The sequence below is a fragment of the Nerophis lumbriciformis genome, linkage group LG28, assembly GCF_033978685.3.
Source record: "Nerophis lumbriciformis linkage group LG28, RoL_Nlum_v2.1, whole genome shotgun sequence".
NCBI classification, from domain to species: domain Eukaryota; kingdom Metazoa; phylum Chordata; class Actinopteri; order Syngnathiformes; family Syngnathidae; genus Nerophis; species Nerophis lumbriciformis.
In genome coordinates this window covers 35609041-35633613 of record NC_084575.2, presented here as the reverse complement: position 1 = coordinate 35633613, position 24573 = coordinate 35609041, and the positions used below count along the sequence as shown (strand labels likewise).

The 24573-nt window shown below is 42.6% G+C and overlaps 1 protein-coding gene and 1 pseudogene across 1 annotated transcript; one reads left to right on the top strand and one right to left on the bottom strand.

Annotated features, from left to right (window-relative positions):
* Positions 1-6563: 6563 nt before the first annotated feature.
* LOC133571094 (ras-related protein ralB-B-like) lies at positions 6564-22919 on the bottom strand. Its single transcript, XM_061924148.2, has 5 exons — positions 22641-22919; positions 14490-14643; positions 8573-8781; positions 8329-8503; positions 6564-6981 (listed from the first exon to the last, which is right to left on the bottom strand). The coding sequence occupies exons 2-5, from the start codon at positions 14601-14603 to the stop codon at positions 6874-6876; spliced, it is 606 nt and encodes a 201-aa protein (XP_061780132.1). The 5' UTR covers positions 14604-14643; positions 22641-22919; the 3' UTR covers positions 6564-6873.
* Positions 11107-12471, top strand: LOC133570662 (ras GTPase-activating protein-binding protein 2 pseudogene; annotated as a pseudogene).
* Positions 22920-24573: the final 1654 nt, after the last annotated feature.

Here is a 24573-nt window from a genome sequence, read left to right as displayed (position 1 = left end):
TCCCACCTCGTACTTTCAAAATAAAAGCCGAAGCGTATTCCTTCTGTGTGTTTCCTCCAGACGCGATGCTTTTCAAAATAAACTTCCCACCTCGTACTTTCAAAATAAAAGCCGAAGCATATTCCTTCTATGTGTTTCCTCCGGACGCGATGCCTTTCAAAATAAACTTCCCACCTCATACTTTCAAAATAAAAGTTATATGTTTCAGGCCGCCTTACCTGAAGCATAATCCTACAATGTGTTTCCTCCGGACGCAATGCCTTTCAAAATAAACTTCCCACCTCGTACTTTCAAAATAAAAGCCGAAGCATATTCCTTCTTTGTGTTTCCTCCGGACGCGATGCCTTTCAAAATAAACTTCCCACCTCGTACTTTCAAAATAAATGTTATATGTTTCAGGCCGCCTTACCCGAAACGTATTCCTACAATGTGTTTCCTACAGACGCGATGGCCTTTCAAAATAAACTTCCCACCTCGTACTTTCAAAATAAATGTTATATGTTTCAGGCCGCCTTACCCGAAACGTATTCCTACAATGTGTTTCCTACAGACGCGATGGCCTTTCAAAATAAACTTCCCACCTCGTACTTTCAAAAAAAAAGCCGAAGCATATTCCTACTATGTGTTTCCTCCGGACGCGATGGCCTCTCAAAATAAACTTCCCACCTCGTACTTTCGAAATAAAAGCCGAAGCGTATTCCTTCTGTGTGTTTCCTTCTGTGTGTTTCCTCCGGACGCGATGCCTTTCAAAATAAACTTCCCACCTCGTACTTTCAAAATAAAAGCCGAAGCATATTCCTTCTTTGTGTTTCCTCCGGACGCGATGCCTTTCAAAATAAACTTCCCACCTCGTACTTTCAAAATAAATGTAATATGTTTCAGGCCACCTTACCCGAAACGTATTCCTACAATGTGTTTCCTACGGACGCGATGGCCTTTCAAAATAAACTTCCCACCTCGTACTTTCAAAATAAATGTTTTATGTTTCAGGCCGCCTTACCCGAAACGTATTCCTACAATGTGTTTCCTACAGACGCGATGGCCTTTCAAAATAAACTTCCCACCTCGTACTTTCAAAAAAAAAGCCGAAGCATATTCCTACTATGTGTTTCCTCCGGACGCGATGGCCTCTCAAAATAAACTTCCCACCTCGTACTTTCGAAATAAAAGCCGAAGCGTATTCCTTCTGTGTGTTTCCTTCTGTGTGTTTCCTCCGGACGCGATGCCTTTCAAAATAAACTTCCCACCTCGTACTTTCAAAATAAAAGCCGAAGCATATTCCTTCTTTGTGTTTCCTCCGGACGCGATGCCTTTCAAAATAAACTTCCCACCTCGTACTTTCAAAATAAATGTAATATGTTTCAGGCCACCTTACCCGAAACGTATTCCTACAATGTGTTTCCTACGGACGCGATGGCCTTTCAAAATAAACTTCCCACCTCGTACTTTCAAAATAAATGTTATATGTTTCAGGCCGCCTTACCCGAAACGTATTCCTACAATGTGTTTCCTACAGACGCGATGGCCTTTCAAAATAAACTTCCCACCTCGTACTTTCAAAAAAAAAGCCGAAGCATATTCCTACTATGTGTTTCCTCCGGACGCGATGGCCTCTCAAAATAAACTTCCCAACTCGTACTTTCGAAATAAAAGCCGAAGCGTATTCCTTCTGTGTGTTTCCTTCTGTGTGTTTCCTCCGGACGCGATGGCCTTTCAAAATAAACTTCCCACCTCGTACTTTCAAAATAAAAGCCGAAGCATATTCCTTCTTTGTGTTTCCTCCGGCCGCGATGCCTTTCAAAATAAACTTCCCACCTCGTACTTTCAAAATAAATGTAATATGTTTCAGGCCACCTTACCCGAAACGTATTCCTACAATGTGTTTCCTACGGACGCGATGGCCTTCCAAAATAAACTTCCCACCTCGTACTTTCAAAATAAAAGCCGAAGCGTATTCCTACAATGTGTTTCCTCCGGACGCGATGCCTTTCAAAATAAACTTCCCACCTCGTACTTTCAAAATAAAAGCCGAAGCGTATTCCTACAATGTGTTTCCTCCGGACGCGATGCCTTTCAAAATAAACTTCCCACCTCGTACTTTCAAAATAAATGTAATATGTTTCAGGCCGCCTTACCCGAAACGTATTCCTACAAAGTCTTTCCTACGGACGCAATGGCCTTCCAAAATAAACTTCCCACCTCGTACTCTCAAAATAAAAGCCAAAGCATATTCCTACTATGTGTTTCCTCCGGGCGCGATGGCCTCTCAAAATAAACTTCCCACCTCGTACTTTCAAAATAAAAGCCGAAGCGTATTCCTACAATGTGTTTCCTACGGACGTGATGCCTTTCAAAATAAACTTCCCACCTCGTACTTTCAAAATAAAAGCCGAAGCATATTCCTTGTATGTGTTTCCTCCGGACGAGATGCCTTTCAAAATAAACTTCCCACCTCGTACTTTCAAAATAAATGTAATATGCTTCAGGCCGCCTTACCCGAAACGTATTCCTACAATGTGTTTCCTACGGACGCGATGGCCTTCCAAAATAAACTTCCCACCTCGTACTTTCAAAATAAAAGCCAAAGCATATTCCTTCTTTGTGTTTCCTCCGGACGCGATGCCTTTCAAAATAAACTTCCCACCTCGTACTTTCAAAATAAATGTAATATGTTTCAGGCCGCCTTACCCGAAACGTATTCCTACAAAGTCTTTCCTACGGACGCAATGGCCTTCCAAAATAAACTTCCCACCTCGTACTCTCAAAATAAAAGCCAAAGCATATTCCTACTATGTGTTTCCTCCGGGCGCGATGGCCTCTCAAAATAAACTTCCCACCTCGTACTTTCAAAATAAAAGCCGAAGCGTATTCCTACAATGTGTTTCCTACGGACGTGATGCCTTTCAAAATAAACTTCCCACCTCGTACTTTCAAAATAAAAGCCGAAGCATATTCCTTGTATGTGTTTCCTCCGGACGAGATGCCTTTCAAAATAAACTTCCCACCTCGTACTTTCAAAATAAATGTAATATGCTTCAGGCCGCCTTACCCGAAACGTATTCCTACAATGTGTTTCCTACGGACGCGATGGCCTTCCAAAATAAACTTCCCACCTCGTACTTTCAAAATAAAAGCCGAAGCGTATTCCTTCTTTGTGTTTCCTCCGGACGCGATGCCTTTCAAAATAAACTTCCCACCTCGTACTTTCAAAATAAATGTAATATGTTTCAGGCCGCCTTACCCGAAACGTATTCCTACAATGTGTTTCCTACGGACGCGATGGCCTTTCAAAATAAACTTCCCACCTCGTACTTTCAAAATAAAAGCCGAAGCGTATTCCTACTATGTGTTTCCTCCGGACGCGATGGCCTCTCAAAATAAACTTCCCACCTTGTACTTTCAAAATAAAAGCCGAAGTATATTCCTACTATGTTTCCTCCGGACGCGATGGCCTCTCAAAATAAACTTCCCACCTCGACTTTCAAAATAAAAGCCGAAGCATATTCCTACTATGTGTTTCCTCCGGACGCGATGGCCTCTCAAAATAAACTTCACACCTTGTACTTTCAAAATAAAAGCCGAAGCATATTCCTACTATGTGTTTCCTCCGGACGCGATGGCCTCTCAAAATAAACTTCCCACCTCGTACTTTCAAAATAAAAGCCGAAGCATATTCCTACTATGTGTTTCCTCCGGACGCGATGGCCTCTCAAAATAAACTTCCCACCTCGACTTTCAAAATAAAAGTCGAAGCATATTCCTACTATGTGATTCCTCCGGACGCGATGGCCTCTCAAAATAAACTTCCCACCTCGCACTTTCAAAATAAAAGCTGAAGCATATTCCTACTATGTGATTCCTCCGGACGCGATGGCCTCTCAAAATAAACTTCCCACCTCGTACTTTCAAAATAAAAGCCGAAGCGTATTCCTACAATGTGTTTCCTCCGGACGCGATGCCTTTCAAAGTAAACTTCCCACCTCGACTTTCAAAATAAAAGCCGAAGCATATTCCTACTATGTGATTCCTCCGGACGCGATGGCCTCTCAAAATAAACTTCCCACCTCGTACTTTCAAAATAAATGTAATATGTTTCAGGCCGCCTTACCCGAAACGTATTCCTACAATGTGTTTCCTACGTACGCGATGGCCTTTCAAAATAAACTTCCCACCTCGTACTTTCAAAATAAAAGCCGAAGCATATTCCTACTATGTGTTTCCTCGGGACGCGATGGCCTCTCAAAATAAACTTCCCACCTCGTACTTTCAAAATAAAAGCCGAAGCATATTCCTACTATGTGATTCCTCTGGACGCGATGGCCTCTCAAAATAAACTTCCCACCTCGTACTTTCGAAATAAAAGCCGAAGCGTATTCCTACAATGTGTTTCCTCCGGACGCGATGCCTTTCAAAATAAACTTCCCACCTCGTACTTTCAAAATAAATGTAATATGTTCCAGGCCGCCTTACCCGAAACGTATTCCTACAATGTGTTTCCTACGGACGTGATGGCCTTCCAAAATAAACTTCCCACCTCGTACTTTCAAAATAAAAGCCTAAACATATTCCTTCTTTGTGTTTCCTCTGGACGCAATGCCTTTCAAAATAAACTTCCCACCTCGTACTTTCAAAATAAATGTAATATGTTCCAGGCCGCCTTACCCGAAACGTATTCCTACAATGTGTTTCCTACAGACGCGATGGCCTTTCAAAATAAACTTCCCACCTTGTACTTTCAAAATAAAAGCCGAAGCATATTCCTACTATGTTTCCTCCGGACGCGATGGCCTCTCAAAATAAACTTCCCACCTCGACTTTCAAAATAAAAGCCGAAGCATATTCCTACTATGTGATTCCTCCGGACGCGATGGCCTCTCAAAATAAACTTCCCACCTCGTACTTTCAAAATAAAAGCCGAAGCATATTCCTTCAATGTGTTTCCTCCGGACGCGATGCCTTTCAAAATAAACTTCCCACCTCGTACTTTCAAAATAAAAGCCGAAGCGTATTCCTTCTTTGTGTTTCCTCCGGACGCGATGCCTTTCAAAATAAACTTCCCACCTCGTACTTTCAAAATAAATGTAATATGTTTCAGGCCGCCTTACCCGAAACGTATTCCTACAATGTGTTTCCTACGGACGCGATGGCCTTTCAAAGTAAACTTCCCACCTCGTACTTTCAAAATAAAAGCCGAAGCGTATTCCTTTTTTGTGTTTGCTCCGGACGCGATGCCTTTCAAAATAAACTTCCCACCTCGTACTTTCAAAATAAAAGTTATATGTTTCAGGCCGCCTTACCCGCAGCGTATTCCTACAATGTGTTTCCTACGGACGCGATGGCCTTTCAAAGTAAACTTCCCACCTCGTACTTTCAAAATAAAAGCCGAAGCGTATTCCTTTTTTGTGTTTGCTCCGGACGCGATGCCTTTCAAAATAAACTTCCCACCTCGTACTTTCAAAATAAAAGTTATATGTTTCAGGCCGCCTTACCCGCAGCGTATTCCTACAATGTGTTTCCTACGGACGCGATGGCCTCTCAAAATAAACTTCCCACCTCGTACTTTCAAAATAAAAGCCGAAGCATATTCCTACTATGTGTTTCTTCCTGACACGATGGCCTTACAAAATTCACTTCCCACCCCACTTTCGATACAAAAGTTGTATGTTGCAGCTGAGATAGGCTCCAGCGACCTACATACATCTTTGATCCTGCAGGATTAATATGATTGCTGCATTTTTAATTGACAGGATGTTCCAATGAAATATGTTTAATGACGTCCTTGTTGTATTCTGTACTATAGACCAGTGGTCCCCAACCTTTTTGTAGCTGTGGGCCGGTCAACCGGGGTTTATGGTATTTTTTTTTTGTCATAAAGAAATACAATCATGTGTGCTTACGGACTGTATCCCTGCAGACTGTATTGATCTACATTGATATATAATGTATATATTGTGTTTTTTATGTTGATTTAATTAAAAAAAATAAAAATAAAAATACTTTTCTAAATGTTACAGTGCTGCCCCCTGCAGGCCAGCGCTTTCATCACAGCTCAGTTCTTGCACAATATTGTACTTAGTTGACACTATTTAGCCATTATTACAAGGGACAAGCGGTAGGAAATGGATGGATGGATTCCTTCCTACATGAACTTAGTGCTATATTAGAAGACTGATAATGACATATGTCCCTTTTATTTTGGAGGGATGTGTGCGACAGTCTGACCTGCCTTTTGATGTAAACGATGCGTCTCCCGGTCGTCACTCAGCATCCTGCAAACGCTCGCTGTACTGAGGTCACCTGTCCAGGTGAGGCAGCGCTGACTGGGCAGTCAGTGTATAACTACTGGAAGAGGCTTGTACTGAACTGTACATCCATCAATACTTGCAGGTCCCATCCATCCATCCATCCATTTTCTAGGTCCTCTCAAGTGAAATGTTGGTGTCTCCCAATGGAGCAGGTGAACATTGCAGGTAACATGTTGGCTGAAGCAGGAGTGGGAGGAATGTTTCCAGCACCACCTGGCGGACACAGAGTGCATCGCAGCTGAAAGATACAACTGTCAATCAATGGTAGCAAAACACAAGTGATGTTTTATTATTATTACATGTTGTAATGTCTGTAGTGGGCACACTTCTCAAATGAAGATGAAAGTGGTAAAGATTGTGATGAACAAAGGTAGGTGACAGGAGTGAGTAGACATGTCATGTGACTCCAGCTGCTGGATGGGAGATAAGACTATCTAACTAATACAACTGTCGAGTGGCTGAGAGCAGCGTGTGAAAGTGATTGAAGAGGAGTTAAAAAAAACCACAGGAAGTCCAAATGATGTGGCAGCAAGGTGATTGTCAGGTGTGTTCTCAGCATATTCCCAGGTTAAAGTATGCAGCAGCGCTTTTTCTTCTTTTTCCCACTTGGCCCGTTTTTGTCTTTGCTCTCAGACATTTTCTTCTTGCGAACCTCACGCATCAGGTCGAAGAAGACCTGAGACAAACACAACATTATGAAGACCTGAGACAAACACAGGATTAAGAAGACCTGAGACAAACACAACATTATGAAGACCTGAGACAAACACAACATTATGAAGACCTGAGACAAACACAGGATTAAGAAGACCTGAGACAAACACAGGATTATGAAGACCTGAGACAAACACAGGATTATGAAAACCTGAGACAAACACAGGATTATGAAGACCTGAGACAAACACAGCATTATGAAGACCTGAGACAAACACAGCATTATGAAAACCTGAGACAAAGACAACATTATGAAGACCTGAGACAAACACAGGATTATGAAAACCTGAGACAAACACAACATTATGAAGACCTGAGACAAACACAGGATTATGAAGACCTGAGACAAACACAACCTATATGAAGACCTGAGACAAACACAGGATTATGAAGACCTGAGACAAACACAACCTATATGAAGACCTGAGACAAACACAGGATTATGAAGACCTGAGACAAACACAAGATTATGAAGACCTGAGACAAACACAGGATTATGAAGACCTGAGACAAACACAACATTATGAAGACCTGAGACAAACACAGGATTATGAAGACCTGAGACAAACACAGCATTATGAAGACCTGAGACAAACACAGGATTATGAAGACCTGAGACAAACACATGATTATGAAGACCTGAGACAAACACAGGATTATGAAGACCTGAGACAAACACAACATTATGAAGACCTGAGACAAACACATGATTATGAAGACCTGAGACAAACACAGCATTATGAAGACCTGAGACAAACACAACATTATGAAGACCTGAGACAAACACATGATTATGAAGACCTGAGACAAACACAACATTATGAAGACCTGAGACACACACAACATTATGAAGACCTGAGACAAACACAGGATTATGAAGACCTGAGACAAACACAGCATTATGAAGACCTGAGACAAACACATGATTATGAAGACCTGAGACAAACACAGGATTATGAAGACCTGAGACAAACACAGCATTATGAAGACCTGAGACAAACACAGGATTATGAAGACCTGAGACAATCACAGGATTATGAAGACCTGAGACAAACACAGGATTATGAAGACCTGAGACAAACACAGGATTATGAAGACCTGAGACAAACACAGGATTATGAAGACCTGAGACAAACACAGGATTATGAGGACCTGAGACAAACACAGGATTATGAAGACCTGAGACAAACACAGGATTATGAAGACCTGAGACAAACACAACATTATGAAGACCTGAGACAAACACAGGATTATGAAGCAGCACGTGGGTGAGGACACTCCAACATAGCCTTATTTCAAGCATGTTTACCTTATCTACGTTGGCTCTGGTCTTGGCTGAAGTCTCCACGTACTGAACACCCCACTCACTCACTTTCCCTGCCGCCTCCTCCACAGAAACCTTCCTCCTGTCTTCCAAGTCCGACTTGTTACCGACCAGCAACATGGGAATGGCATCTTCTTCCTTCACGCGCAAAATCTGCTCCCTGAAGGACACGAGAGAGCAAACGCTCTTAAACCTGCTCAAGCCTACGACGTGGCCAGAGAGCACAGACCTAAACTCTGACGTTGCAGCAAATGACTCGTGTTCCGTGATGGAGAAGACCAGCAGGAAGCCCTCGCCGCTGCGGAAGTAGTTGTCTCTGATAGCGGCGTAGTCCTCCTGCCCCGCCGTGTCCAGGATGTCAATCTGAACATCCTCGCCATCCAGGACCACCTTCTTCCTGTAGCTGTCTGCCTTGGTGGGCTCGTAATCTTCCACAAACTGCCAACATGGAAGACATCAAGAGACAGGAAACACAAAAGTCTGCTTGGAAACTGAGTCCAAGTCCACAAGAACACGGACATTTTAAAACATACAGGTAAAAGCCAGTAAATTAGAATATTTTGAAAAACTTGATTTATTTCAGTAATTGCATTCAAAAGGTGTAACTTGTACATTATATTTATTCATTGCACACAGACTGATGCATTCAAATGTTTATTTCATTTAATTTTGATGATTTGAAGTGGCAACAAATGAAAATCCAAAATTCCGTGTGTCACAAAATTAGAATATTACTTAAGGCTAATACAAAAAAGGGATTTTTAGAAATGTTGGCCAACTGAAAAGTATGAAAATGAAAAATATGAGCATGTACAATACTCAATACTTGGTTGGAGCTCCTTTTGCCTCAATTACTGCGTTAATGCGGCGTGGCATGGAGTCGATGAGTTTCTGGCACTGCTCAGGTGTTATGAGAGCCCAGGTTGCTCTGATAGTGGCCTTCAACTCTTCTGCGTTTTTGGGTCTGGCATTCTGCATCTTCCTTTTCACAATACCCCACAGATTTTCTATGGGGCTAAGGTCAGGGGAGTTGGCGGGCCAATTTAGAACAGAAATACCATGGTCCGTAAACCAGGCACGGGTAGATTTTGCGCTGTGTGCAGGCGCCAAGTCCTGTTGGAACTTGAAATCTCCATCTCCATAGAGCAGGTCAGCAGCAGGAAGCATGAAGTGCTCTAAAACTTGCTGGTAGACGGCTGCGTTGACCCTGGATCTCAGGAAACAGAGTGGACCGACACCAGCAGATGACATGGCACCCCAAACCATCACCCAACCATGCAAATTTTGCATTTCCTTTGGAAATCGAGGTCCCAGAGTCTGGAGGAAGACAGGAGAGGCACAGGATCCACGTTGCCTGAAGTCTAGTGTAAAGTTTCCACCATCAGTGATGGTTTGGGGTGCCATGTCATCTGCTGCTGTCGGTCCACTCTGTTTCCTGAGATCCAGGGTCAACGCAGCCGTCTACCAGCAAGTTTTAGAGCACTTCATGCTTCCTGCTGCTGACCTGCTCTATGGAGATGGAGATTTCAAGTTCCAACAGGATTTGGCGCCTGCACACAGTGCAAAATCTACCCGTGCCTGGTTTACGGACCATGGTATTTCTGTTCTAAATTGGCCCGCCAACTCCCCTGACCTTAGCCCCATAGAAAATCTGTGGGATATTGTGAAAAGGAAGATGCAGAATGCCAGACCCAAAAACGCAGAAGAGTTGAAGGCCACTATCAGAGCAACCTGGGCTCTCATAACACCTGAGCAGTGCCAGAAACTCATCGACTCCATGCCACGCCGCATTAACGCAGTAATTGAGGCAAAAGGAGCTCCAACCAAGTATTGAGTATTGTACATGCTCATATTTTTCATTTTCATACTTTTCAGTTGGCCAACATTTCTAAAAATCCCTTTTTTGTATTAGCCTTAAGTAATATTCTAATTTTGTGACACACGGAATTTTGGATTTTCATTTGTTGCCACTTCAAATCATCAAAATTAAATGAAATAAACATTTGAATGCATCAGTCTGTGTGCAATGAATAAATATAATGTACAAGTTACACCTTTTGAATGCAATTACTGAAATAAATCACGTTTTTCAAAATATTCTAATTTACTGGCTTTTACCTGTATACCGTAGTTTTCGGACTATAAGGGGCACTTCCAATCTTTTCATTTTCTCAAAACCCGGTGCGTCTAATGTACAGAATAACTTTGGTTGTGCTTACCAACCTCGAAGCGATTTTATTTGGTACCTGGTGAAATTATCAATGTGACCAGTAGATGGCAGTCATACATAAGAGATACGTGTAGACTGCAATACGACTCAAGTAAACAACACTTGAAAATATAGATCATTACACATGGCGCTCACAAATCAGTATTTGGGATCTGCATAAGTCCTAAAAATGTGCCTGCGTCTGCCTTAGTAGTCCGTGCCGACACCATAGTGGATAATCTTCTTCTTTTTCTCTATCTTCTTGTTATGTGACATTCATCCTCCACTGTTGCCATTTCTAATATAAAGTAGTGTCAAGTTCTTACTTATATCTGTCAGTAAACTCACCATGAAAGCACTAAAACATACCGGTGTAGTGACTTTACATTATTCACCCAAGGAACTTTAGTTATTAGAGAGTTCCGGTCACAGGACACATTTCGGGCGTTGTTGTTGCACTAGTGAGCCACGGATGAGGAGATGCTGCTCCGTTATTGATTGAAGTAAAGTGTGAATGTCATTAAAACAGTTAGCGCCATCTTTTGACACATAGCAGGCCTGACAAGAAACACCTGCCATATTATTATTATTACTATTAATATAAACCATTCCGTCTACGTAGATTGGTCGTTCGAAAGCACTTAATATTGTTTACCAAAGAAATGGTGATGGAGAAGCCAAGTCCCCTGCTAGTAGGGCGGGAGTTTGTGAGGCAGTTGAACAAGGCGCCAGACTTCCTGCACAGGTTCTACGGGAGGAGTTCTTCCTATGTTCACGGCGGTCTGGACGCCAGTGGAAAGCTGGCGGAAGCAGTGTACGGCCAAGCGGAAATCCACATGAAGGTCATGTCCCTGCAGTTCAGCGAGTGCCGCACGAAGATCCGGCACGTGGACGCCCACCCTACGCTCAGCGACAGCGTGGTGGTGCAGGTCCTCGGAGAGCTGTCCAACAACGGCCAGCCCATTAGGAAGTACATGCAGACGTTTGTGCTCGCCCCAGAGGGTTCGGTGGCCAACAAGTTCTACGTACACAATGACATCTTCCGCTACGAGGACGAGGTTTTTTGTGACTCAGAAGCGGAACTCGATGAAGAATCAGAAGAGGAAGTTGAGGAGGAGCCAGAAGAGAGGCCGGCATCCCCCGAGCCTCTTCAGGAGAGTCCCAACAGCGCCACCTACTACGATCCTCACCCCGTCGCTAACGGAGTGGAGGAGCCCATGGAGGAACCTGCCCCGGAACTAGAAATGGAACCCGAGCCTGAGCCCAAAGTGGAGGAAATAAAGTCTGAAGTCGAGGAGAAAGCTCTGGAAGAAATGGAGGAAAAAGCTCCCTCGCCGGTCCTAGTGGAGTCGCCACCTAATGCCCAGGAGCCGCCTAAGACCTTCTCTTGGGCCACAGTGGCCAGTAAACACCTTCCTCCTTCGGGCACCACATCTGGTATCTCACCCCATGTTGTTAAAGCGCCAAGCTCCCAGCTTCGAACTGAAGCCAAGCCAGAGACGCAAGCAGTGCCGCTAAGACCCCGAGACCAGCGTCCCAGAGACAGACCGACCTTCTCCCCACGTCCACCCCGATCAGATGGCATGCCATCTTCTGAGGCACAAACAGGGAAACCACATTTAAGTTTCGTCAACAAAGGCGGTCGGGGTGATGCTGATTCGGGTGAAATGGACACAAGGCGACCTGTACGCTACCCGGACAGCCACCAGCTCTTTGTAGGCAACCTCCCGCATGACATTGACGAGCTGGAGCTCCGAGACTTCTTCATGACTTATGGAAATGTCGTTGAGTTGCGGATCAACACCAAGGCCGTCGGCGGGAAGCTTCCTAACTTTGGATTTGTGGTCTTTGACGACTCTGAACCCGTGCACAAGATCCTGGGAGCCAAGAACTTCACACGGAAAGGATTGACAGATTGATGGCTCTTTCTCGATTCTTGGACGGCGTGGCGCAGTGGGAGAGTGGCCGTGCGCAACCCGAGGGTCCCTGGTTCAATCCCCACCTAGTACCAAGCTCGTCATGTCCGTTGTGTCCTGAGCAAGACACTTCACCCTTGCTCCTGATGGGTGCTGGTTAGCGCCTTGCATGGCAGCTCCCTCCATCAGTGTGTGAATGTGTGTGTGAATTAAAGCGCCAAGCTCCCAGCCTTGAACTGAAGCCAAGCCAGAGACGCAAGCAGCGCCGCTAAGACCCCGAGACCAGCGTCCCAGAGACAGACCGACCTTCTCCCCACGTCCACCCCGATCAGATGGCATGCCATCCTCTGAGGCACAAACAGGGAAACCACATTTAAGTTTCGTCAACAAAGGCGGTCGGGGTGATGCTGATTCGGGCGAAATGGACACAAGGCGACCTGTACGCTACCCGGACAGCCACCAGCTCTTTGTAGGCAACCTCCCGCATGACATTGACGAGCTGGAGCTCCGAGACTTCTTCATGACTTATGGAAATGTCGTCGAGTTGCGGATCAACACCAAGGCCGTCGGCGGGAAGCTTCCTAACTTTGGATTTGTGGTCTTTGACGACTCTGACCCCGTGCACAAGATCCTGGGGGCCAAGAACTTCACACGGAAAGGATTGACAGATTGATGGCTCTTTCTCGATTCTTGGACGGCGTGGCGCAGTGGAAGAGTGGCCGTGCGCAACCCGAGGGTCCCTGGTTCAATCCCCACCTAGTACCAAGCTCGTCATGTCCGTTGTGTCCTGAGCAAGACACTTCACCCTTGCTCCTGATGGCTGCTGGTTAGCGCCTTGCATGGCAGCTCCCTCCATCAGTGTGTGAATGTGTGTGTGAATTAAAGCGCCAAGCTCCCAGCCTTGAACTGAAGCCAAGCCAGAGACGCAAGCAGCGCCGCTAAGACCCCGAGACCAGCGTCCCAGAGACAGACCGACCTTCTCCCCACGTCCACCCCGATCAGATGGCATGCCATCTTCTGAGGCACAAACAGGGAAACCACATTTAAGTTTCGTCAACAAAGGCGGTCGGGGTGATGCTGATTCGGGTGAAATAGACACAAGGCGACCTGTACGCTACCCGGACAGCCACCAGCTCTTTGTAGGCAACCTCCCGCATGACATTGACGAGCTGGAGCTCCGAGACTTCTTCATGACTTATGGAAATGTCGTCGAGTTGCGGATCAACACCAAGGCCGTCGGCGGGAAGCTTCCTAACTTTGGATTTGTGGTCTTTGACGACTCTGAACCCGTGCACAAGATCCTGGGGGCCAAGAACTTCACACGGAAAGGATTGACAGATTGATGGCTCTTTCTCGATTCTTGGACGGCGTGGCGCAGTGGGAGAGTGGCCGTGCGCGACCCGAGGGTCCCTGGTTCAATCCCCACCTAGTACCAACCTCGTCATTTCCGTTGTGTCCTGAGCAAGACACTTCACCCTTGCTCCTGAAGGGTGCTGGTTAGCGCCTTGCATGGCAGCTCCCTCCATCAGTGTGTGAATGTGTGTGTGAATGTGGAAATACTGTCAAAGCGCTTTGAGTACCTTGAAGGTAGAAAAGCGCTATACAAGTACAACCCATTTATCATTTATTTATTTATTTCTTCCACTCCCGTCCTTGCACGCTACACCGCTACAACAAAGATGACGGGGAGAAGACGCTGTCCAAGTGGAGGCACGTAAATAAGACCATCCCCTGAAGAGACTGTCAGAAAGTGAGTTGAAGATGATGTGTAAAACATCATCTATGCAACATTTTGAGCAAAGAAGCACCATTACATGTTATGTAGACCACAAGGAAGTCTTTTACATTTAGAAACTAATCATAAAAGACGCCTTTTCTATGAAGAAAGACCTGACTAGACCCGCTCATCGGCAGTGCGCCCTATGGTCCAGAAAATACGGTATGTTTTGATGCTTCTTGGCCTTTCATCTACACTCACAGAGAAGTTTTTGAAAATATGAGGGTTTGTCTTGCAAGCTCACCTCGTCATACATGAACTGCAGCGTGAGGGCGGACTTGCCCACACCGCCGCTGCCCACCATGATGACTTTATGGAGCGCCAGAGAGGTCTGGTTCTTGTTTTTGCTAGAGGTCATGACTGCAAAAGCCCAGCGGCCCAGAACTTCCACTGAAGACCTGCAAAAAACCAATACAAGGTCACAAAGCAGCAGACAGCAGGAGAGGTCATTACAGACCAGAGAAGACGAGGGATGTGACCATCCATCGTGAAAAAGTTGTAGATGAATGACATTTAGTGGCCATCACAAACACTGAGCTAGCAGCTAATTATGTGTCTCCATACACAATGTGGAGCTGTTCCCCTGAGTTATTGATTATCACCTACACTACGGCAAATAAACTGCAATTCTTAGTATCTTCAGTATCATTATCACACATTACATCACTGGAGGACCAGGCTCAACACATCTAGAGAAACCCAGGAGCGAACATGCTAATAACTAAGCTAAGAAATAAGTGCACCACAAGGAAGTGTTTTACATTTAGAAAATGATAATAACATGACTCCTTTAATGTGCCCTATAATCCGGTGCGCCTTATATATGAAAAAAGATTTGAAAAAATAGACCATTCATTTTATAATCCAGTCAGCCCTATGATCCGGAAAATACGGAGTATATATATACACATATATATATACACATATACATATATATATATATATATATATATATATATATATATATATATATATATATATATATATATACACACACACACACACACACACACACAGGTAAAAGCCAGTAAATTAGAATATTTTGAAAAACTTGATTTATTTCAGTAATTGCATTCAAAAGGTGTAACTTGTACATTATATTTATTCATTGCACACAGACTGATGCATTCAAATGTTTATTTCATTTAATTTTGATGATTTGAAGTGGCAACAAATGAAAATCCAAAATTCCGTGTGTCACAAAATTAGAATATTACTTAAGGCTAATACAAAAAAGGGATTTTTAGAAATGTTGGCCAACTGAAAAGTATGAAAATGAAAAATATGAGCATGTACAATACTCAATACTTGGTTGGAGCTCCTTTTGCCTCAATTACTGCGTTAATGCGGCGTGGCATGGAGTCGATGAGTTTCTGGCACTGCTCAGGTGTTATGAGAGCCCAGGTTGCTCTGATAGTGGCCTTCAACTCTCCAAACCATCACCCAACCATGCAAATTTTGCATTTCCTTTGGAAATCGAGGTCCCAGAGTCTGGAGGAAGACAGGAGAGGCACAGGATCCACGTTGCCTGAAGTCTAGTGTAAAGTTTCCACCATCAGTGATGGTTTGGGGTGCCATGTCATCTGCTGGTGTCGGTCCACTCTGTTTCCTGAGATCCAGGGTCAACGCAGCCGTCTACCAGCAAGTTTTAGAGCACTTCATGCTTCCTGCTGCTGACCTGCTATATGGAGATGGAGATTTCAAGTTCCAACAGGACTTGGCGCCTGCACACAGCGCAAAATCTACCCGTGCCTGGTTTACGGACCATGGTATTTCTGTTCTAAATTGGCCCGCCAACTCCCCTGACCTTAGCCCCATAGAAAATCTGTGGGGTATTGTGAAAAGGAAGATGCAGAATGCCAGACCCAAAAACGCAGAAGAGTTGAAGGCCACTATCAGAGCAACCTGGGCTCTCATAACACCTGAGCAGTGCCAGAAACTCATCGACTCCATGCCACGCCGCATTAACGCAGTAATTGAGGCAAAAGGAGCTCCAACCAAGTATTGAGTATTGTACATGCTCATATTTTTCATTTTCATACTTTTCAGTTGGCCAACATTTCTAAAAATCTCTTTTTTGTATTAGCCTTAAGTAATATTCTAATTTTGTGACACACGGAATTTTGGATTTTCATTTGTTGCCACTTCAAATCATCAAAATTAAATGAAATAAACATTTGAATGCATCAGTCTGTGTGCAATGAATAAATATAATGTACAAGTTACACCTTTTGAATGCAATTACTGAAATAAATCAAGTTTTTCAATATATTCTAATTTACTGGCTTTTACCTGTATATATATATAACCGTGACCTCTAAACCGAGGTACGTACTGAACCAAAATTTTTGTGTACCGTTATAAATATATACATATATATATATATATATATATATATATATATATATATATATATATATATATATATATATATATATATATATTTATATTAGGGGTGATATATATATATATATATATATATATATACACACACATATACATATATATATATATATATATATATATATATATGTATATATATATATATATATATATTAGGGGTGTAACGGTACACAAAAATTTCGGTTCGGTATGTACCTCGGTTTAGAGGTCACTGTTCGGTTCATTTTCGGTACAGTAAGAAAACAACAAAATATAATTTTTTTGGTTATTTATTTACCAAATTTGTAAACAATGGCTTAATCCTTTTAACATTGGGATCACTATAATAATTCTGCCCGCGTTAATCAACATTAAACTGCCTCAAGTTGTTGCTCAGATTAAATAGAATGACACAACTTTTCTTCTACATATAAAAAGTGCAACATTAAACAGTTTCAAGTCAACTCATCATGCTGAATTTATTACAGCATTTGGGAAGCCTGTAGTTGATTTGTATTATGTAAATGTTATATTTGTATCAACATGTGATAGCAGGGACCCTGCCATTCAAAACTAGGCTGCTGCATTACTAATGATTAATGTAACTATAGCTGAAAAAATAGTACAATAGGAGAGACTACACACACACACCGCAAAATGAGCTAACGCTACGCTAGAAGCTAATTAGCCTTCACCTCAAGCCAGGACTGCGAGCGAGCTGAGCTGCAGTTTAAGTTTCTAGAACAGTGGTTCTTAACCTGGGTTCGATGGAACCCTAGGGGTTCGGTGAGTCGGCCTCAGGGGTTCGGCGGAGGTCAAAACACACCCGACTCATCGTGTAAATACAAACTTCTCCCTTTTTACGGATACGGCAACAGCAGACTGATTTGCAGGTGTGTAATTTGTTGTGAGTTTATGCACTGTGTTGGTTTTGTTCTTTGTGCACCAGTAAAAAAAACATGGTAACACTTTAGTACGGGGAACATATTCACCATTAATTAGTTGCTTATTAACATGCAAATTAGTAACATATTGGCTCTTAACTAGTCATTATTAAGTACTTATTCATGCCTTATTCGGCATGGCCTTATTATAACCCTAACCCTCTAACCCTGACCCTAACCCTAACCAAATAACTCTAAATTAAGTCTTTGTTACTTAGAATATGTTCCCTATACTAAAGTGTTACCAAAAACATATAACTTTGTCTTGAATTTGGAAAAAAACCAACATTTAATTTTTCACTAAAGAAGGGTTCGGTGAATGCGCATATGAAACTAGTGGGGTTTGGTACCTCCAACAAGGTTAAGAACCACTGTTCTAGAAGGTCAACGGGCTCATAGTGATGTTACTAGTAGTTGACTGAGGTGTTTATTTTCATTTGGGGAGAGTACGCTGCTTGATGCTCACCTGCTAAACACCTATCTGCTCCACGCTGAAGCACTGACTCCATGCGCTCTGAATACGCACTGCTGATTGGCTGTTACCGCTCTAAATACGCACTGCTGATTGGCTGTTACCGCTCTGAATACGCACTGCTGATTGGCTGTTACCGCTCTAAATACGCACTGCTGATTGGCTGTTACCGCTTTTTGTGTAACCAATCAGATGGTTGTGTGAGTGGGACAATGCTGAGAGCTGAGACAGAGGCAGAAGAAGCAAAGCAGCTTGTTACGACTTTAGCTTACAAACTCGTTCGGTACACCCCCGTACCGAAACGGTTCAATACAAAACACGTACCGTTACACCCCTAATATCGGCCTGCCGATATTATCGGCCGATAAATGCTTTTAAATGTAATATCGGAAATGATCGGTATCGTTTTTTTTTATTATCGGTATCGTTTTTTTGTTGTTGTTGTTGTTGTTGTTTTTTATTAAATCAACATAAAAAACACAAGATACACTTACTAGAGATGCGCGGTTTTCGGGCACAACCGCGGAGTCCGCGGATTAGCCGCGGATCGGGCGGATGAAATTTAAAAAAATTAAATTTTATCCGCGGGTCGGGTCGGGTCGGGTCGGGTCGGGTCGGGTCGGGTCGGGTCGGGTCGGGTCGGGCGGTTGAAATAAAAAAAAATTAGATTTTAAATAGATTCAGGCGGGTGGCAGTTAAACCAATTGGTAAATATATATACATAGTTAAATGTTGTTACCCACATACGAAAAACGAGCAGGCACCTGCAGCATATGCCACAACAGAAGAAGAAAAAAAAAAGAGATGGACACTTTTACGGAGCGGAGAAGGCCCCCGACGCCTCGCCGGGGTCCGGGACCGAGGCCCCTCCCCCCGAGAGGGCCCCACCGGGAGCCGTAGCTGAGGCGATCCGCGAGAAGGGCCCGACGCACGTCCAGGGTCACTACCGCGCCCACCGCACCGACACCCCGCCTCGTCCGCCTTCGCCGCGGCCGGCGTCACGCGCAGCAGGTAAGCAGCTTACCTGCCCGCCACCCCCGTGGCCGGGGGCTCGTAACAGGGGTCACTCCGCGCGCTCCGCCCGCGCAGCTTACCTGCCCGCCACCCCTGTTGCCGGGGGCGCGTAACAGGGGTCACTCCGCGCGCAGTGCGCTCACGAAAGGGGTGGGGCTCACCCTGGTTGATATAGACAGCAGGACGGTGGCCATGGAAGTCGGAACCCGCTAAGGAGTGTGTAACAACCCACCTGCCGAATCAACTAGCCCTGAAAATGGATGGCGCTGGAGCGTCGGGCCCATACCCGGCCGTCGCCGGCAGCGAGACGCGCTTGGAGGTGCGCTCAGCGCGGCTCCCATATGATTGCGCACTGGTGTGCGTCTGGGCCGTGACAGCGTGGCACGCGAATGTCTGTGCTGCATTGGATCAGTCTCCTTTCTTTAACAGGCAAAAGCTTTATAACCTCACTAATGCCTTGCATCGTCTATATTAGATATATAACAACGGGTGGGTGCGGGCGGGTGCGGTTCTGATCAAATGTTACATCGGGTGGATGGCGGATGGTTGACGACTTTCTGATGCGGTTGCGGATGAAATAATTGCCTATCCGCGCATCTCTAACATTTACAATTAGTACACCAACCCAAAAAACCTCCCTCCCCCATTTGCACTCATTCACACAAAAGGGTTGTTTCTTTCTGTTATCAATATTGTGGTTCCTACATTATATATCAATATATATCAATACAGTCTGTAAGGGATACAGTCCGTAAGCACACATGATTGTGCGTGCTGCTGCTCCACTAATAGTACTAACCTTTAACACTTCATTTTACTCATTTTCATTCATTACTAGTTTCTATGTAACTGTTTTATATTGTTTTACTTTCATTTTCATTCAAGAAAATGTTTTTAATTTATTTCTCTTATTTTATTTTTTAAAAGGACCTTATCTTCACCATACCTGGTTGTCCAAATTAGGCAAAATAATGTGTTAATTCCACGACTGTATATGTCGGTATCGGTTGATATCGGTATCGGTAATCAAGAGTTGTACAATATCGGAATATCGGATATCGGTAAAAAGCCATTATCGGACATCCCTACACTTGATGTGTTTCAATGCAGTAGTGTGTAAATGTGTTTCTGTATAGTAGTGATGGGTCCGGCAACACCGATGCATCGGCGCATGCGTCGAGCTCATAAAGCAAAACCCTGTGTCGGTGCGCGTACCGCTTTTAGAAAGTCACGTGACCGATCATGAGCTGTTTTGATCACGTGACCGATACGCCAACTGTGTCGCACTGACGCCTCCTCTGTGCCCTGTGAGCGTGTCTTTTCTACAGCCGGAGAAATAATAACTAAGAAGAGAAATCGTCTAAAATGTAATACGTCGGAAAAACTTTTTTTTTAATTTTTATAAAAATGTGTAAAAAAATAAAATAAAAAAAATTCCCAGTCCACAATCATCCACAACACGTTCTCTTAGATTTCCATGTTATGATACATGTTCACATTATTTATTGACTGTACCTAAAAAAGATCAAAATATATTTTTATTTAAATGAAGATATGAAATAATCCTAAATGAAATACAATGACTTGGTTTATATTATTGTATATACTAGGGCAGGGGTCACCAACGCGGTGCCCGCGGTCACCAGGTAGCCCGTAAGGACCAGATGAGTCGCCCGCTGGCCTGTTCTAAAAATAGCTCAAAGAGCAGCACTTACCAGTGAGCTGCCTCTATTTTTTTAATTTTATTTATTTACTAGCAAGCTGGTCTCGCTTTGCTCGACATTTTTAATTCTAAAAGAGACAAAACTCAAATAGAATTTGAAAATCCAAGAAAATGTTTTAAAGACTTGGTCTTCACTTGGAATAAGCGGTAGAAAATGGATGGATGGATGGGTCTTCACTTGTTTAAATAAATTCATTTATTTTTGACTTTGCTTCTTATTACTTTTAGAAATACAATTTTAGAGAAAAAAATACAACCTTAAAAATGATTTTAGGATTTTTAAACAAATATACCTTTTTACCTTTTAAATTTCTTCCTCTTCTTTCCTGACAATTTAAATCAATGTTCAAGTAAATGTATTTATTTTTTATTGTAAAGAATAATAAATATTTTAGCTTCTGTTTTTTCGACAAAGAATATTTGTGAAATATTTCTTCAAACTTACTATGATTAGAATTCAAAAAAATTATTCTGGCAAATCTAGAAAATCTGTAGAATCAAATTTAAATCTTATTTCAAAGTATTTTGAATTTCTTTTCAAATTTTTGTTCTGGAAAATCTAGAAGAAATACTGATTTGTCTTTGTGTAGAAATATAGCTTGGTCCAATTTGTTAAATATTCTAACAAAGTGCAGATTGGATTTTAACCAATTTAAAACATGTCATCAAAATTCTAAAATGTATCTTAGTCAGGAAAAATTACTAATGATGTTCCATAAATTCTTTTTTTTAATTTTTTCAAAAAGATTCAAATTAGCTAGTTTTTCTCTTCTTTTTGTCGGTTGAATTTTGAATTATAAAGAGTCGAAATTGAAGATAAACTATGTTTCAAAATTGTATTTTAAATTTTTTCGTATTTTCTCCTCTTTTAAACCGTTCAATTAAGTGTTTTTTTCATCATTTATTCTCTACAAAAAACCTTCCGTAAAAGGAAAAAAAAATGTACGACGGAATGACAGACAGAAATACCCATTTTTTCATATATATATATAAATGTATTTATTTAGCTATTCTTGTTTAAATCACACTTACGTGTAACTTACAAATGACAATATATTTATTTATTTAAGTGTGTATCAAACTGGTAGCCCTTCGCATTAATCAGTACCCAAGAAGTAGTTTTTGGTTTCAAAAAGGTTGGTGACCCCTGTACTAGGGCATCAAATCAGTGTCAGTTGAGTCGGTCCATAGGTTGCCTGTAGGGATTTTTAATGTCCAGCAGATGTCAGTATTTAGTGACACAGTATCGACACAGTATCAATACAGTTTTGCAATGTGTCGAAACGCTTCATGACGCCTCATCAACCCATCACTACTGTATAGTATTTCTCCAGCAATGGTCATGTGGTGACATCAATAATGATATTTGGAGAGGTCATCATTGGGGTCGCACATCACTGAAGGCCTAGGTGGGAAACGCACTGCCCGCCACTACTACTCATCAGTCATAGTGAATAATGGGGAAAGTCCTGCCTTTAAAAACAGAGAGTAAATGAGGGTTTGACTGAAAGAGGAAGAATGATTGAAAGAGCAGCAGCTTCCTCACTGAGTCAAGCTGACATCAACAAACTTCCTCACTGAGTCAAGCTGACATCAACAAACGAGTTCCGACAAGACACAGAGTTGCTCTTCTAGGTTCCCGCCTTCAAACCACACACCGACTCTGATTGGCTGAGCGCAGGTGTACGACACGCCCCCTCGCTCCGTGATTGGCTGCAGTGAGTAAAGCTCACATGACAAGCCCAGCCCGAGCTTTCTCTCCCTCAGGAGGAACAAAGTTAAAACGACGTAATGGCCTCTCAGCAAAGCGAACATACAACCGAGTGTAAGAACCCGTAACAAGAAAGTAAGTCAACTCACCTGCGAGTACTTGTTTCGGCCCTTTACGAAGTTACCCACCATACACAGCTAAGTGAGACAAACAAAAGTTTTGACTAGCCGCAGACTGTGCGTTCCACCTTGTGGCGGAGGCAGTCAAAGATAGGATGTGCGGTCAGGAGGACTCACTTCGACAGTCGAAAATGTCACCGCGAGGGCGGACGCTTGTTGACAGATTGACTTTTAATTGGTCAAATACATTCAGATACATCCCTTATAACTTCAAAACAGTGCTAACGTTGAAATTGAGCGCAGACTCAGACAGATTCGAGAAGGTTGTCAACTTTCTCACGGCCTCACATGGATGTGAAAAAGACGCCAAGTGAGACATCGTCTTCTCTCGCTCTTCGAGTACAATTGACAGGATATGACGTCACGGGAGTCCCCGTCTTTACCAGTTGTATGGAGAACAAAACATGTCATTTACTACAGTTCAGATAAATAGAATTAAGTTGATCCATCCATCCATTTTCCCACCGCTTTGTCCTTAGATAAATATAATCATAACCACTAATACGGATGCAAATTTAAATGACAATCATTTAAAATATTTGTTTTCGTACACATTTTCGCTTGGAAATCCATTTATGCAATTTAAAAAGCCAAACGTAACCAGAGGTGGGTAGAGTAGCCAGAAATTGTACTCAAGTAAGAGTACTGTTACTTTAGAGATTTATTACTCAAGTAAAAGTAAGGAGTAGTCACCCAAATATTTACTTGAGTAAAAGTAAAAAGTATGTTGTGAAAAAACTACTCAAGTACTGAGTAACTGATGAGTAACATACACACACATATCATATATATATATATATATATATATATATATATATATATATATATATATATATACATACATACATATACATTGATATATACAGTATATCATTTATATGTATTTATTTTGCTGTTTTTGTTTACATGTTAAAGGTGTTTTAATGAATATACATGCATGTTTAACATATAGATTCCTTTCTTTCATGAAGACTAGAATATAAGTTGGTGTATTACCTGATTCTGATGACTTGCGTTGATTGTAATCAGACAGTCGTGATGATAACGTCCACGTTTTCAAATGGAGGAGAAGAAAAGTTCCTCCTTTCTGTCTAATACCACATGAAAGTGGTTGGTTTTTGGCATCCTATTTGTCCAGCTTCCATATTCGTTTTTATACACTTTACAAGAAATATATTGGCGTCAAACTCCGTAGCTTGCTAGCTTGTTTGCGCTGGCTTTCGGAGACTCTTATTTTGAAAGCGCAGGCGCGATGGAGCGGCACTTTTATTGTGAAGACAGGAACGTCCTCATGTGCGGTCAGTTTTTAGGCTTTTGACAGGATGTATGGTTGGAATGAAAAAGTATCTTTTTTCCTTCACACTTTTGATTGATTGATTGGAACTTTTATTAGTAGATTGCACAGTACAGTACACATTCCGTACAACTGACCACTAAATGGTAACACCCCCATAAGTTTTTCAACTTGTTTAAGTCAGGTCATGTGACCGCCTGGCTCTGTTTGATTGGTCCAACGTCACCAGTGACTGCATCTGATTGGTGGAACGGAGTGAAACGTCACCAGTAAGGCAGGCACTTTGAAGGTCTGTCTGACAGACCAAAACAAACAAAGCGTGCATTAACAGATCGATAAAAATTAGTAGCGAGTAGCGAGCTGAATGTAGATAAAAGTAGCGGAGTAAAAGTAGCGTTCCTTCTCTATAAATATACTTAAGTAAAAGTAAAAGTATGTGTAGTGATATGTGCTGAGAACGGATAAAAGGTCCGTCGTGCATCCGCCGCGTCATATCCGTTCTCAGCACATATCACATACAATAATACTTCAGTATGTTGCATTAAAACTACTCTTAGAAGTACAATTTATCCCAAAAGTTACTCAAGTAGATGTAACGGAGTAAATGTA

What these genes read in the sequence shown, in the direction of transcription:
- LOC133571094 (XM_061924148.2), bottom strand. Translation starts at nt 14,603, where the DNA reads ATGACCTCTAGCAAAAACAAGAACCAGACCTCTCTGGCGCTCCATAAA. An exon ending in GCTGCAACGTCAGAGTTTAG is followed by an intron (nt 8,504 to 8,572) that starts GTCTGTGCTCTC and finishes CGTGTCCTTCAG; the next exon opens with GGAGCAGATTTTGCGCGTGA. An exon ending in CCAGAGCCAACGTAGATAAG is followed by an intron (nt 6,982 to 8,328) that starts GTAAACATGCTT and finishes TGTTTGTCTCAG; the next exon opens with GTCTTCTTCGACCTGATGCG.